The following is a 16600-nucleotide window of genomic DNA, read 5'->3' as shown; positions in this document are numbered from 1 at the left end:
GAAGAATGTTAGTGCTTGGAAGGGTCATTCACCCAGCAAATATTATTGCTCACTTAGCATATTCTAGGCAATGGGTTGATCCAGACCTAACTCCTGCCCTCAGACAGCTCACAGATGAAGAGTTGAGAGGGAGAGGTTTTTACTTACCCACCATCATTTATAAAGAAAAAACCCTGGTGTGGGGTTGTACAGCACAGACTCCAGGCGGACGCCCCGTGTTCGAACGCCCCGTCTAGAACTTGCTGGTGTGCAACCTGGGCTAGGTGACCTCGCCATCAGCTCCGGCTTCCCTGTCTACAAAGTAGGGATAATAATGGCACTTTCTTTACGGGGCTGGGGTAAGGATTAAGGGAGATAAGCCATATAAAGGGCCTCACACGGGGCAAATACAGGACGGAACTGTTATTTCCGTTATGTTTAGCTTCCAGATTTTTTGTCTTTGATGATATAATTTGAGTGAGGTGGATTGATGATTATGTTTTCAACAAGTAGACGGGGTAAGATTTTTTTTTTTAGTTAGGTTTTCAATACAGTTGACAATGTCAGGGAGAGGGATAGTTTATATTTCTTTCTCAACAAAATCTTTATTGTATTTTTGCCTTAATTGTAATTCGTGAACAGTCAATATATTTTAAATAATGCCGACAGGTCGTTAGCAGACACCACAGTGCTGTTGCTGGGACCTATTCTAAGCACTTTATGTCTTGACTCATTTAATTCCCTTAACAGCTCTTCCAAGCAAATTTGCTGTCTATCTAGATCTCTTTGAATGATTTACATTCTAATGGTCTTTATTAAAAACATATCATTTCCAAGGATATTTCAATTCCAGAAATTAATTTGAGGAATAAAAAAATAAGCTGAGCATAATTTTTAACTTTGCTAGATGTGACTACCTGATGCCCCCCACCTGCAATAAATGAATACAAAGCATAACTTTGGAGATGGATTTGAACAGACACGTATTGAATGTTTGCTACATGTGAGCGCTTCAACTTGAGACCCTATAGAGGTTACAAAGACAAATAATGTTTGGCCTGACAGGGCAAATATAATTTGAACACCTTTAAATCTACTTTCTGGTGCTTTTAGGTTGGCTGTTACCCACGACACAGCGATGTGTTAAATTATCCCTGCCCCAACCTTGAGTTATTCCACTACCCCTACTGTGGCGTCACAGCTGACATCTGACCTCGACACCACAGAGCAGCTTCAAGTCTTGGGTCCTGAGTCATATTTTGGAAATTATTGATTCACCGATGTCTTTTGGTTGATTTCACTGTTACGTATTTTCCACATTTAAAGCTAATGTGGTAGGAAGAGGAGGTCAGAAAAATAACATTTTTACATTAGTTAAAATATCATGGCTGGGTGCGGTGGCTCACACCTGTAATCCCAGCACCTTGGGAGGCTGGGGAGGCTGAGGCGGGTGGATCACCTGAGGTCGGGAGTTTGAGCCCAGCCTGGCCAACATGGAGAAACCCTGTCTCTACTAAAAATACAAAAATTAACCAGGCATGGTAGTGGGCACCTGTAATCCCAGCATTTTGGGAGAGTGAGGCAGGAGAATCGCTTGAACCCAGGAGGTGGAGGTTGCAGTGAGCCTAGATCACACCATTGCACTCCAGCCTGGGCAATAAGAGCAAAACTCCATCTCAAAAAAAAAAAAAAAAATTTTAATACCAGATGGAGTTGGTTGTTTTCTGGTGCAGTTGGGGACTTGGTGACATTTAAATAAGAATGGTGTTTATTACGGTTCTCAGAAGATCGCAAAACCTAATTAGAGGTACTATATAATTTCTGGAGAGTGAGCCTGGCCAGTAGTAGATTAGTTGCTTGGGATGAGAAAGCTCCTGTTTTCTGAACATCTTTTATATTATTGCCTTTACTCTTCTGCCAACTTTGTAATGGAGAATTTGAGATACAGAGAATTTAAATAACTTGCCTGGGGCAAAATACAGATCAGTGACAGTTCAGTTCAGCATCCAAGGCTTCATAGCTTCTAGGTCTTCCAGGGCAAAGTAATCATGCTAATTCCTTGGGTATACACAATGCCTTCTACGGTGCCAGGTGAGTTCACGTCATTTCTTGAACGTTGCACGGCCTGGCAGGCAGATATGAGCAAGTGCATTTTGTAGGTGGATCGGGCTCCGTGGACGCCCAGATGTGGAGTGAACGCAGTGGCCTTTCAAAGGCCCACAGCCTCGTCTTCTGACTTCTGTCCCGTGTGCTGTCCCTGTGTTGTGCCTTTTCCCGGACACTAGGGGGCAGCAAACACTGGCATTTGTTTTCGAAGTTCTGGGAGAAGGCAATGCCTTAGATTTGAAAAGTGGGGTGGGGAAGATGTTCTAGAATTTTATCTTTTTATTTTTATTTTTGGAATTTAAAGCCTACAGCACCCGGTATTCCCAGGCAGTCTCTCTCCAAGTACTAGCCAGGCCCGACCCTGCTTAGCTTCCGAGATCAGGCGAGGTCAGGCGTATTCAGGGTGGTGTGGCCGTGGACGATATTCTAGAATTTTTTATTTTAAAAGGCATCTGTGATACCTGCCAACAGCTCATTTTCTTTTTTATGCGTACCCACCACACCCCCACTGATTACACATAGAAATGGTTGTTAAAAGCAAGCTGGTAAGTGTGGAGTGAGTGAGCTGGAACTAGGTCTGAATCTGGTGTACCAGTTGAACAGTCTGGGTGTGAGATTACCGAATCCACGCCCAGGCCACGGAGCCTTTCTGAAAGTCTGAAGACAATTCGAGAGACTGCTGATGTGTATTAATTTTAAACTTCACGGCCCAGATTCAGATGTTTTGGATACTTATTTATAACATGCTTTATGCTTTGGGTTAGGAACTGCAGTATTTTAATGAGGCCCTGGCATTTCCAGTAGTCAGCCTCAACCAGAGTTTCCGTCAGCACTTCGTCTGCCAGCTCTGTGCGTGTGGAAGGGGAGGTGGGGGGAGGTGGAAGTGTCACCCGGGAGGCTTTTCAAACCGCATGTGCGTATACACAACACATGCATGTCATCAGTCAAAAAGATGTATACTCAATTTTAGAAAGGATTTCAGAAAAAATAAATGGCTAAAAAGCACTTTTCAGAAATGTAAAACACCACAGCAAAGTAAAAGTAACAATTTTGAAACAGGTCTAAAAGCATTTTTTTTTTTTTCTTTTTATGAGACAGAGTCTGGCTGTGTTGCCCAGCCTGGAGTGCAGTGGTGCGATCTTGGCTCACTGCAACCTCCGCCTCTAGTGTTCAGATGGTTCTCCTGCCTCAGCCTCCTGAATAGGTGGGATTACAGGCGTGCCCCACCATGCCTGGCTAATTTTTGTATTTCTAGTAGAGACAGGGTTTTGCCATGTTGACCATACTGGTCTCAAACTCCTGACCTCAGGTGATCTGCCCACCTCGGCCTTCCGAAGTTCTGGGATTACAGGTGTGAGCCACGCGCCTGGCCCCAAAAGCATTCTTAAAGGACAACATTCTACATTAAACGTTTTCTTATGAAAAGGCCAGGACAAGTGAGCAGGCGAGAGCGAGTGTGTGTCCACTTACGTGTCTGTGTTTGCGTGTTCCTCCTCCTCAGTTCAGCCATTGGAATGGCCGGGTGTGCCTCAGACAAAGTTGATGTGCTTTTTGAACTGTATTCACAATTCTTACTGCCTTGTTTCATTGACATGTCCCCTTGTGTTTCCCAGAACATCTCGCTTTGCCTCATTCCCTGAATACTTGGTAGTGCAGATAAAGAAGTTCACTTTTGGTCTTGACTGGGTTCCCAAAAAATTTGGTAGGTATCTTTTGCATGCTTTTGCTTAAAACATCAAATGAGCCATTTAAACAACATGGCATGTGAAAGAGCCCACACAGGCGCTGCCACAGACAGCTCCGTTTCATTCTTCGTCACTCCCACCTTTCTGTTTTGAACTGGGATATATGATAAGACCTGACGGCAGCCATTGCCACCTGCTTACCCACCCCTCCAGTTACGGTGGCTTCCGGAATCACCGGATTCTAAGAGTGTAAACAGAATCCTCACGTTGTCAGGAAAACAGCACTTTCCAAACTTTACCATGCATATGAATTACCTGGGATCTTGGTGAAATGCAGAAGCAGATTAGGCAGGTCTGGGGTGGGCCTGCAATTCTGTGTTTCTCACAAGCTCCCACGTGCTGCTGGTGCCGCTGGTCCACAGACCGCGCTTTGGACAGCCAGCAGCTGAAGAAGCTCTCTCCTCTGCCTGTGAGCAGGCAGGCGTGGCTAATGACATTCACTAACGTCACACACGCTATTAATGATAAAATAGAAAAAGTCAGTTGCATCAGACAGTTAAAATAAAGGATGTGATTTTGGCTTCATTAGACTTTCTTTGTGCTAATTTTAGAGGTTCCTGACCATTGCTGGAGGTTAGTTTTCCAGACAGTGTGTAAAAGCCTTTCTCCAGCATTATGATCCAATACAAAGAGCTTTACTAGGTTGTCCTCAGCGATGTGGAAGAATGTACTGTTTCTCAAGCAAGCACTCTGGATTATCTGCCAGTCTTTTAAAGTTTTTATGTTTTTAAGTACCTAAGAAAAAAACCCAACTCAGTCTTACACTGATTCAGCACTTGTCTGAAGGGGATAGGCTGGAGTGACTTCCTGGAGACCTTCAGCACTAACGTTACACTTGTTTGCCACGCGAAACTGTGCCAGCTGTCATGCTCCTGCAGGAGGCATCCCTCTTCCTGGCAGAACAGTTTCGAGAGCAGCGGAGGGCAGAGGGCAGAGGGCAGAGGGCAGGAGGCTGACCACTCAGCTTCTCTTCCAGGGACCTGGAAAGTACCCGAGAGAAAAAAACTGTCTTGCTCTGAAGGCTTTGAACCGCCTTGGACATGGTTTGCTTATTTTCTTTGTCCTTGGAATTTCTGTAAAGGAATATAAAATTTGAATCAGATTTCATTGACTTGCTGAATTTTAAGGAACCTCAACGTTTTATTTAATGAACCTGAATTTCTCTCTGAAGGAACAGCTGTGTTGATTTTCTTGGTCAGCTTTTATGTTTGGTTTTGCTACGCCCTGAAATTTAAATTCGCTTTTTAAATTAAGCTTTGTTCTTCGGGTTGTTGTTTTAAAATAGGATTTATGGACCTTGCCTCATAACTGATTTTGGGGACAGTATTTTCAGGTTGTTTACTAGCCCAAAAGATGTACCTTATACCAACATTTGGACCCAGTTTTCATTAGTATACTCATCTTGACAAGGTATTAGTCTGAGAAATTTTGTATTTGAATAAGTCTACACAACAGTGAAGCCAAGAAGTTAACAAATGCACGGTAGAGATACTACACGTGAGAGTCAGTTAATTTCCTTAAAACTTCATTGTTATTCAAACCATAGACTATCCACAGCACCATCATGATCTGAGAATGAGTCGCATCATCACATGGGATTGCAAACCCAAATGCCTAACAAGGACGGGGTGATTCATAATCAAAGTGAAAGAAGGGGCTGCGTGTAGGAAGCTCGTAGCTATCTTGGCCTTGCTCGGGTATTCCCACTGTGGATAAAGAGATGAGCTAGAAAAACTGCCGTGAGAATCAGACCGGCGCAGACACGATGCTCGGGGGGCGACAGGGCCCTGGGTGTGTGCCACTCGCACTGCCCGTTGTCTGGGGTAGAACCCGAAGACCAGCTCCAGACGGTGTTGCTGTGCGAGAACACGCAACAGCTTTACGCGTTTCCAAATGAGCTGGAAATCTAACTTTTACATCTTCTGATTTAAAAATCAGAATTTGTTGTCAACACTTGTAAAGTATGGAACAGATTGTGTGGGCCACACATGGTTTTGGGCTGTCAGTTTGTGACCTCAGGCTTAAGTGATGTGCTCTCGTTGGGTGTGAAGTCCTGCCACCCGCTGTACTCCCCGGGCTCCCCACCGAGACCCCACCAGTCTTCATGAGTCTGCTGGTCGAGAGACACATTCTAGGGAATTGAAAACGCCCCTTAGCTCTGCCTAGACGCGTGCACGTAGTCACCATGCTGGTGGTATAACAAGGTGGCTGCGGACAGCCCCGCGGGTATAATCTCTCTGCTTTTGCAGATGTTTCTATTGATATGCCAGACCTGCTTGACATCAACCACCTCCGAGCCAGGGGGTTGCAGCCGGGAGAGGAGGAACTTCCAGACATCAGCCCCCCCATCGTCATTCCCGATGACTCCAAAGGTACCATCTCCTGCCAGGAGAACACGCCCCACCCTCACGCCGTGTCCTCTAGCCACCTTCCTGTGATGTGACCCCCACCAGCACACAGAAGGGAGGCAGGGCTGCAGTAGGAAACGTAGAATAGACACTGCAGCAGGCACAGACCCGTCGTGCGTGGTTGAAATGGACAGTGTTTTTCTGTAGGGTCTCAGTCTGGGAAGCTGTGTCATTGCATTCTTGGGAATACCTTTGGACAACCTATAGGGGAAATTCAACAGGGTGAGTTGGTTTTAAAAACCGTGACAGCATCTCAACTCCCCAACTCTGTTACTGCTTCGGAGAAAGGAAGAGGTTTGAGTTTCTCTTTGACTTTGTGGCCCTGTCCCTGGTCATTGTTCAGAATACATAACTTTTTTGTGGAAAAAGACATGCCAGGAATAGTTGCCTCACCTTTGTGGGTTCAAAAACGTGTCAGAAAAATCTTGGTTTAAGTGTTAGCTCAGTTATCCTGATTGACTCAGTTTCATTCTGGCTTTGTTCGCTCACCTGGTGAGTTACTCAGGTAAATTAACTCGCAATGACCTAGCACTCTGGGACCCTCTCCTAAAGGGTTTCCGTCAGGGAAATAGTCAGTGTTGTTGGTGACCATGATCAGGTGTAAAGGAAGCGTAAGGTGGGTCTAGAAGGAGCAAGACAGGTTCAGACAGACGTCTGTGTATGTTCTCCGATGTTGGGTCAGATGCTAAATTATGGAGAAAGAGTTAGAGAAGGGACGTTCTGGGTCACGGAGTTCAGGTGGTTCATTAAAGGGGTTGAGGAAGGATCAGCACGGGCATCAGATAAATACAAGATGGCTTATTAGTGCTGCCCCGGCTCTCTCTGATGCTCATAATCCAAAGAACCTTTGGATTGCAGTTACATAAAGCTCTTAGAAATAGAGAGAGTGGCTGGATAGAGTGGTGCATGCCTGTAATCCCAGCACTTTGGGAGGCTGAGGTGGGAGGATCACTTGAGCCCAGGAGTTTGAAACTGGCCTGGTCAGTATAGTGAGATACTATCTCTACAAAAAATAAAAAAAATTAAGAATTAGCTAGGCATGGTGACTGGTGACATGTGCCTGTAGTTCCAGCTACTCAGGGGGCCGAGTCACGAGGCTCACCTGAGCCCAGGAGGCTGAGTCTGCAGTGAGCCACGATTGCTGCTCCACCCTCTGGCCTGGGCGACAGAGTGAGACCTTGTCTCAAAAAAAAAAAAAAAATGTTTTTTTCAAGAAGAAATAATAGGGAGATAGTAGGGAAATAGTAGTTTGTTCAGATAACGATCGGAGCGGCATGTTGTAACTAACCTAAATGCCTGAAGGCGATTGCCTTCTCTCCTGACTGAGGCTGGGGCGGGCTGTGTGGGGTTGCAGGATTGACAGCCATGTGTGGCTCCCCAGGGGTGGGGAGGGCATGGGGGTACCCTGGATCAGCAGGTTTTCTTTGTCTAAAACTCTTCTCACTTTCTGTCCTCTCCCTTCATTTCCAGATCGTCTGATGAACCAACTGATAGACCGTATGTATCTTTAAAAATGTTTCTCAAGTCTTATTGGTATTACTCTGATGCACCTGTGTGTGAGAGTTCAGTACAGAGCCACTGTTCTGTATGTCTCTATGTGCTGCTTTTCCCGGGTGGGAATGGTTCTCTGTCCGCTAGTCAGTGACTTGCTGATCAGGTGGCCTGCGGGGCTCAGGAGGGTGACCATCAGCATGAGGCTAAGCAGCCCTGCGTCAGAATCTTGGCCCGCCATTCCAGTTTTTCTCCTCTTTTGGTGTAATTTGAGAGCTGTGTGTGTGTGTGTGTGTATCCGTATGTACGCACAGATTCACACACATCTCTACCAGTATCTCTATGTTCTCAACAAAAGAAAACAAAGCTCTCTCTGTCTGAGCCCAAGTTACTTTGTAAATCTGTCTCTCAATGTTTTAAACTTACATAATTAAACAAGGAGCTTTTTCCGTCTATACCTAACATTTGGACGCTGCAGCTCCCGGTGCTGATTGCGTCCTACGATTGCCAGACAGATGTAAAGGCCTGCAGTAACTTTCTGCGAGGCTTAAGGAACAGGCTTTATCGGCTGTAGACAGTGCTTTCTCTTCAAGTTTCAGGCGTAGGAGAGGCTGCGGAGAGGTTTTGAGGATGCTCTGAAATCGTTCTGGGAATTGTTTTTGTCTAATTTTCTATGGGGAGATTTAGTGTTTTCCCAGATTGGATTGTCCAGGTAATTAACCTGGGTCCTATTTGGGTCGAACACATAAAGTTAGCCCAAATAGCTTAATATTTGGGTGGCTTACAACAAAACTGAACAAAGTGAAACCGTTAATTACACCCAAGAAAATAGCACTTTCTTTGGGTAGTGTGTGGATGAGCGCGTGATGAGCAGCTAGGACAAGAAGCAATAGCGTTTCCTTTTTCACACGAGACTGTCCTGTTGTGCTCTGTAGCATCAGACATTGACGAGTCGTCAGTGATGCAGCTGGCCGAGATGGGTTTCCCCCTGGAAGCGTGTCGCAAGGCTGTGTACTTCACTGGAAATATGGGCGCCGAGGTGGCCTTCAACTGGATCATTGTTCACATGGAAGAGCCAGGTAGGTGGCGGGAAAACGGAATGGCTTTGGAGCCTGACATGACCCTCAGTGATGCTATGTCCTGGTCCTTCCATGGCCCCTGTGGATGTATCCCTAGAAAATGACTTTACAGTTCCTCATCGGCTGCAACGGGAGGAGAAAGCTAGTCTTTGTCTTTCTTCTTTTTTAAAAAAATAACAGCTTTATTGAGATATAATTCACCCTTTAAAGTGTGTAAGTCAGTGGCAAAAAGACCAATAGAAAGATTTGGGGTATGCTTCCAAGAAATGCCGAGAACTTGAATGAAAGCCTGGGCATGAAGAAATGGAGGCTGTTTAGTTAGCTTTTTCTTTTATCTACTTTTTTAGGCTATAATGCATATATTCATTTACAGTGTACATTCCAGTGGTTTTTAGTAAATTCACACCACTGTCTAAGCCATGACCACTATCTGATTTTAGCACATTTTGTACCCTCCAAAAGAAATCTCGTGTATGAGCAGTCACTCCCCATTTTCCCACTCACCTCAGGCCCTGGCAACCAGGAATCTGTTTTCTAGATCAAGGGATCTGCCTGTTTGGGACATTTCACATGAATGGAGTCATATATATGAGCTCTTTTGTGTATGGTTTCTATCACAGTGTAATGTTTTCAAGATTCATCCATTTGTCGCATGTGTCAGTACTTCCTTTTTATGGTAAAATAATATAGTCTGTGGGCTGGGTGTGAAGGCTCACACCTGTAATCCCTGCACTTTGGGAGGCTGAGGCAGGTGGATCACTTGAGATCAGGAGTTCAAGACCTGCCCACTCAACATGGTGAAACTCCATCTCTGTTAAAAATGCAAAAATTGGCTGGGGATGGGGGCAGGCGCCTGGAGTCCCAGCTATTTGGGAGGCTGTGGCGGGAGAATTGCTTGAGCCCAGGAGACGAGCTGAGATTGCACTACTGCCCTCCAGCCTGGGCAACAGAGCAAGACTCTGTTAATAATAAAAAAATAATAATAGTCTATCATATGGATATACTACATTTTATTAATCTTTATCAGCTTGACATTTGGGTTATTTACATTTTTTGGCTTTTATGAACAATGCTGCTCTAAACATTTTTGTACAAGTTTTTGTGTGGATGGACATTTATTTTTACTTCTCTTGAGTGGAATTGCTGTGTCATACGGTAACTCCACATTTAACTTTTTGAGGAACTACCAAACTGTTTTACATAGTGGCTGAACCGTTTGACATTTCCACCAGTAAGGAATGTGAGTTCCAGTTTCTCTGTGTCGGCCTAACCCTTATTATTACATTTTTTTAGCATACCCATCCCAGTGTGTGTGAGGTGGTGTCTTGTGGTTTTGGTTTGCGTTTTCCTAATGACTACGACCTTGACTCTTTTTGCATGTGTTTACTGACTGTATGTCTCGTTTGGAGATGTGTCTATTCAAATTCTTCATCCATTTCTAATGAGGTTATCCTTTTATTGTTGGGTTCAAGAGTTCTTTTCATATTCTGGATGCAAGTTTCTATGAGATTTATGATTGGTAATTTCCCCCATTCTGGTGTTTTTTCACTTTCCTGATGGGATCCTTTGAGGCACAAAAAATTAAAACAATTTTTAAAAACTTTTTTCTTTTATCACTTGTGTTTTTTGTATTGTAAATAAGGAACCATTGCCTAATCCAATGGCAAAAAGATTTACTCCTGTGTTTTCTTCTACGGTGATCATGGTTTTAGCTCCCGCATTCAGGTCAATGGTCCACTTTGGGTTAATTGTGTGTGTGATGTCAGGCGAGTCCTGACTTCATTCTTTTGTATGTGGATATCCAGTTGTCACAGCATCATTTGTGGAAAATAATGTCCTTTCCCCACTGAATGGTCTTGTTGAAAATCGGTTAACCACAGGTATATGGTTTTATTTCTGGAATCTCAGTTCTATTTAATTGATATGTATGTCTGTCTTTATACCAACACCAGACTTTTTTTTTTTTTTTTTTTTTAAGACAGAGCCTTGCTCTTTTGCCCAGGCAGGGGTGCGATCTCGGCTCACTGGCTCTGCAACCTCCACCTCTGGGGTTCAAGTGATTCCTGTGCTTCAGCCTCCTGAGTAACTGGATGACAGGCATGCACCACCACGCCCTGCTAATTTTTGTATTTTTAATAGAGACAGAGTTTTGCCATGTTGGCCAGGCTGGTCTCCAACTCCTGACCTCAGCTGATCTGCCCGCCTCGGCCTCCCAAAGTGCTGGGTTGACAGGTGGGAGCCACTGCGCCTGTCCCAGACTGTCTTGATTATTCTAAATTTGTAGAATCATGTTTTTTCTTGTTAGTATTGTTTGTTTCAGTACAAAAAAGAAAAAAGGAAAAGACTTGAGTGTGGTTCTCGTCCTCAGATTTTGCTGAACCGCTGACCATGCCTGGTTACGGAGGGGCGGCTTCTGCCGGAGCCTCTGTTTTTGGTGCTTCTGGATTGGATAACCAGCCCCCAGAGGAAATCGTGGCTATCATCACCTCCATGGGATTTCAGCGAAATCAGGCTATCCAGGCACTGCGAGCAACGGTGAGCATGAGACTGTGTGCATGAGTGTGTGTGTGCACGTGAGTGTGTATGTGTCAGTGTATGTGTGTGTGCGTGTATGAGTGTGTATGAGTGAGTGAATGTATGTGTCAGTGTGTGAATGTGTGTTTTGAGTGTGTGTGTATGAGTGTGTGTGCAGGTATGTGTGTGTGTGGGTGAATGTGTGTATGTGTATCAGTGTGTGAATGTGTATGTGTGTGTGTATGTGTGTGTGTCAGTGTATGTGTGTGTATGAGTGTGTGAGTGAATGTATGTGTCAGTGTGTGTGAATGTGTATGTGTCTGAGTGTGTGTGTGCACGTGTGTATGTGTGAGTGTATGTGTGCGTGTATGAGTGTGTATGAGTGTGAGTGAGTGAATGTGTGTGTGAATGTGTATGAGTGTATGTGTGCGTGTATGAGTGTGTATGAGTGTGAGTGAGTGAATGTGTGTGTGTGAATGTGTATGAGTGTATGTGTGCACGTGTGTATGTGCATGTGTGTGTTCTATGTGTGTGTGTATGAGGTGTATGAGTGTGTGTGTGAATTTATTTCTGTAGCAGTTAAGACTTTCCAGTGTACTTTGATCATTTTGATTTATGTTCAGTTCGTCTATGAATCTCACCATAGCCCATAAAGATTTATTTATATATTGTACACATGAAGCTAAAATAAATAATTTTCACACAGAGAATTTAAGAATAAGGCGATGGTAAAGCTGGGATAAGATGAGCAAATCGAGAGAGACTTGTTCTCACCGTGAATGTTTGTTAATAGGGTCACAGATTTGACTTGGAGCCTGCTTGTGGCGCTAGAGGAAGGAGGGCCGCGTGGAATCCCGAGTTCAGTAAGACGTCCTTTCAGGACGTAATGCCTTTCTGAGACCAAGACCTTGGATAAATGTCTCTTAAGAGTCCCCATGCAAGACTGAACGCCTCCTTGGAATTCTCTGCTGCATTTTCTCTCTGTAGAAAGAGAAGGTTCTTCTGGTAGCCGTGAGCTTCTTGATTCAAGAAGCAAGAGACCCTGAAACTTTAGGGTAGACAAGTCCCTTCTGCAGTGCTGATATCTGTTTAATATTCAGGGAAAGTACTTAAAAAAGCGCACCCTTTCATCTTGTAAGTCTTAGCGGAAAAAAAAAAGAGAGAAAAAAACCAAATCCAAAGCTAAAACCAAAAACAGCCAACCTTCCTGGTCACACCATAATCCATTTTTGAGTAGATACCTGGCCGCAACCACTTCTTGCCTGTCCTGATGGAGTGCCTGCTGGGGCCTGTTGCTGAGGTCACTGTGGCCCCTGACTGTCTCATGAGAATGTGGCTAGAACAATCTGTCTTCCTTTCAGATGCGTAAAAGATCCCAGCCGGAGTTCATCTTGCTTGGGGTCCTTTCTTGCGCCCCACTCGTTTTACCTACCCCACTGTTTCATTAGAGCTTCTGTATCTCTACAGATTCTTTAACCTGCCGGCGATACCACAAGCTGAGAAAGATGGAAATATTTTTATGGCCAATTAGTTTGAAGTACATGGAGTCCAGTTTAAACAATTACACTTAGCTAGTCAGTGTTGTCGTCATTAATCAAGATGTTAATCTTGTCTTTACCGCAGTTCAACCCTTTTACCAACATTCCCGGAGAGAAGGCTCTCACACAGTGCTCACCCCGGCATCCCTGTACCGTGCAAAGTTATCTGCAGAAAATACAGTTGGTAGGGAAGGTAGTGTGTGCAATGAAGTGGCTTTAGAAAGAGCTGCCCTTAAACAAATGCCGTACCCTTGGTTTTCCCACACCTGTCATTACCAACGTCTTCCCCAAAAATGCTGGGCTACCGCTGAGGCAGGCTTTGGGATGCCGACCTGCTGCTTAGAGCTGTTTTCCAGGGAACCCAATTGCAGGTGTCAGGGGGAGACCAGCGGAGTGCGCACGTCATGCGGAGTCAGAGCTTCTCATGCGCGGCGCTGAGGCCTGGTGAATGCAGGCCTCCTTCCCTGTCCGCGTGACGCCCAGTTGTCATGGCCGGGACACAGCGAGGCCTGAGGCTGCACGCATCGTAAAAACGTGTGTTTCTCTTTTGTCGTTAGAATCACAGCCTGGAAAGGGCGCTGGACTGGATCTTCAGCCACCCTGAGTTTGAAGAAGACGGTGACTTTGTGATTGAGATGGAGAATAACGCCAATGCAAACATTATTTCTGAGGCCAAGCCTGAAGGACCTAGAGTCAAGGATGGACCCGGAAGTAAGTTCTCGCCTTAGAGGCTGTCTAGCAGTCGCGACTGCACATCCAGCTCCCGCCCTCCTGTCCCACCGCGACACAGTCAAGCCTTTGCCGTCGTTCGAAAGTTTGCGCAGATCCTGTCTTCTTGGAAATGGTGCCATTTGCCCCTTTGCGTGGGCCCCGGGGATCTCATAAAGTCACGTCACAGTCGTGTTGCTTGGTCGTGTGTGTGCCTAAGTTTAGGGCCAGCCTTGACTTTGTTCCGTTGAGGTAAAATTTCTCCATGGACTGTGGGAGGTTTTGTCAAAAGAGAACATTTGTGTTCACGGTAGTGTTTTGAGTAGTAGTAACGTAGTTTCATCCTTGACTATACCCTTCCCAGAACCAGCTGCTGAAAGTATTCTGAAGGCTTGTCTCAGGACGACAGGAAGAGGTGCTGTGGCCATTGTTGTGCCTTTTTTTTTTTTTTTTTTTTTTGGGGGGGGACGGAGTTTCGCTCTTGTTACCCAGGCTGGAGTGCAATGGCGCGATCTCGGCTCACCGCAACCTCCGCCTCCTGGGTTCAGGCAATTCTCCTGTCTCAGCCTCCTGAGTCGCTGGGATTACAGGCACGCGCTACCATGCCCAGCTAATTTTTTGTATTTTTAGTAGAGACGGGGTTTCACCATGTTGACCAGGATGGTCTCGATCTCTTGACCTCGTGATCCACCCGCCTCGGCCTCCCAAAGTGCTGGGATTACAGGCTTGAGCCACCACTCCCGGCTTTTTTTTTTTTTTTTTAAGACTCAGTCTCGCTCTTGTCCACCAGGCTGGAGTGCAGTGGCGCGATCTCAGCTCACTGCAACCTCCACCTCCCAGGTTCAAGCAATTCTCCTGCCTCAGCCTCCCGAGTAGCTGGGATTACAGATGCCTGCTGCCACAGCCAGATAAGTTTTATATTTTTAGTAGAGATGGGGTTTCACCATGTTGGTCGGGCTGGTCTCGAACTCCTGACCTCAGGTGATCCACCCGCCTCAGCCTCCCAGAGCACTGGGCTGACAGGTGTGAGCCACCGTGCCAGCCTGCTCTGCCTTTTCATATCAAACACTTACGTATGTCACTATGTGTCACCACTGTTCTAAGCACTTTGCATATCAACACGCATGTAACCCTCATGCAGCTGATTTTACAGGTGAGAAAATAGAGGCACAGAGACACTGGGTACCTTGCCAAAGGCCACACAGCGTGTAAGAGATGGAGCCGATTCAAACCCAGAATCCATGTTCTTCACCGTGCTGACATCCTGCTCCTTGGGCTGTCACTGCCTACGGAATAATGCTCAGGCTCTTTGTCTTGACACTCAGCACCTCGTGCAGGCGGGTCCCGGCCCAGCTGGTCTCCTGGGGACACCCCTACACTCCCTGTACCTGCAGCTGGGGTGCCTGAGACCGTAGCCACGTTCTCGGCCTACGCAGCCGTCAGGGGCTCTCTTCCACTTACCTGCAGACGCTTGCTCACGTTGACCCTGTTTGTGAAACGAGCTTCCTCTTCCTTCACCGCTGCTGAAATTCTCATCATTGCTTAGAACTGGGCCACAGATTCCAGTTCTCTGGCCTGCCTTCCTAGAGCCTTGCCATGGTCGGCTTGTGCTTACCTCACGTGCTGGCATGATGGTACCAGTATGAAAAATGCTTCCATTTGTGCCATCTTCAGTCCTCACAGTGACCTCAGGTGGTACATTACCATTATTATGCCCATTTTACAGGGGAAGAACCTGAGACAGAGAAGGTTAAGTAGAAGCTTGTCAAGGTCACATAGCTAGTGATGGGCAGAACCCGAATTCCAGGGCGGGCAGTCTGCCCCAGAGCCTGTTAGCCGCCGTAATGCATTGTTAGTTCTTTTGTTTTTTTTTTTGAGACAGTCTCACTCCATCACCCAGGCCGGAGTGCAGTGGCCCGAGAAGCTGGGATCACAGGTGCGGGCCACCATGCTTCATTGTTAGACCTAACAAATTGATCTTGCATAAAATTCCCTCTGTAGATGTTGGTGTCTCCCATTTGACTAGGAGCTTGCCCAGGGCAGAGGCCATTTGACTTTTATAGAACTCATGGTGCTAGTCACATAATAACATTGTATTTAATGAAATCAACCTTAGCAGCGTTTGTTCCTATAATCATATAGTGGTGGATCGACTCAGTAACGTTCTTTCCAGACCGAATATGTACATATTGATATAAAATAAGAGAGAGAGGGTGAGAGGGAAACTTTCTCCTTTTTTTAAAAAAATTTTAAATAAGAATTTTATCACTGAAACTGTTTCACTGCCAACTGGGTAAGAAAAGGATGAGGTATGGTTCTCCCAGTTTCCATATTCATTTAAAGTATCTTGTATTACCTTCCAGACATTACTAGCTTGCCTAAAATATTTAAAGCTGTAACAGACAGGTTACTCAATAATGCATGAGCAGGATTGATTATGTATTACACATCCATCAGTTCACTGCTTCATTGATTTTCCATAATGGACTTTTCTTTGGAGAGGATGAGACCTTCTTGCAGAAGGAATTAGCCATAAGATGGGGCGCTGTAAAGCTGCAGAGGGAAGGCGGGTCTGATCTTCGGGGCACCAGCCACGCCCTCACAGGTGTCAGGAATTATGAACAGGAGCCGTCATCTCCTGTGGCATGATCTCGGCTCACTGCAACCTCTGCCTCCTGGGTTCAAGTGATTCTCATGCTTCAGCCTCCCTAGTAGATTCTCGTGCCTCAGCCTCCCAAGTAGCTGGGATTACAGATGTGCACCACCATGCCCAGCTAATTTTTTGTATTTTTAGTAGAGTCAGGATTTCACCATGTTGCCCCAGGTGGTCTCAAACTCCTGAGCTCAGGCAGTCCACCTCCCTCAGCTCCCAAAGTGGCTAGGATTGGAGGTGTGAGCCGCTGCTCCCGGCCAAACAGTGAGTTTCTTAAAGGATGAATACAGGTCACAGAACAGCACATGCCTAATGTAACCCCTCTGCAGGGAGTACGAGCTGGTTCAGCATTTCCGCCTTCCACCCCTTCCTTATGTCC

At 45.7% G+C, this 16600-nt stretch overlaps 1 protein-coding gene and 1 pseudogene across 1 annotated transcript in view; one reads left to right on the top strand and one right to left on the bottom strand.

The window, feature by feature from the left end:
• The window catches only part of USP13 (ubiquitin specific peptidase 13), an 88302-nt gene that overhangs the window by 59926 nt on the left and 11776 nt on the right, over window positions 1-16600 (top strand). Inside the window, exons 8-14 of the mRNA XM_032298586.1 lie at window positions 2850-2934; window positions 3527-3787; window positions 6080-6202; window positions 7709-7735; window positions 8665-8808; window positions 11177-11343; window positions 13418-13571. Of these exons, the coding sequence (XP_032154477.1) occupies window positions 2850-2934; window positions 3527-3787; window positions 6080-6202; window positions 7709-7735; window positions 8665-8808; window positions 11177-11343; window positions 13418-13571 (961 nt within the window). The remainder of the gene's footprint in view (window positions 1-2849; window positions 2935-3526; window positions 3788-6079; window positions 6203-7708; window positions 7736-8664; window positions 8809-11176; window positions 11344-13417; window positions 13572-16600) is intronic.
• On the bottom strand, window positions 2388-2505 carry LOC116565055 (annotated as a pseudogene).

This window comes from Sapajus apella, unplaced genomic scaffold (genome assembly GCF_009761245.1).
Source record: "Sapajus apella isolate SASKATOON/1434 unplaced genomic scaffold, GSC_monkey_1.0 scaffold38, whole genome shotgun sequence".
Classification (NCBI taxonomy): Eukaryota; Metazoa; Chordata; class Mammalia; order Primates; family Cebidae; genus Sapajus; species Sapajus apella.
This window is presented reverse-complemented; position numbering and strand designations above follow the sequence as displayed.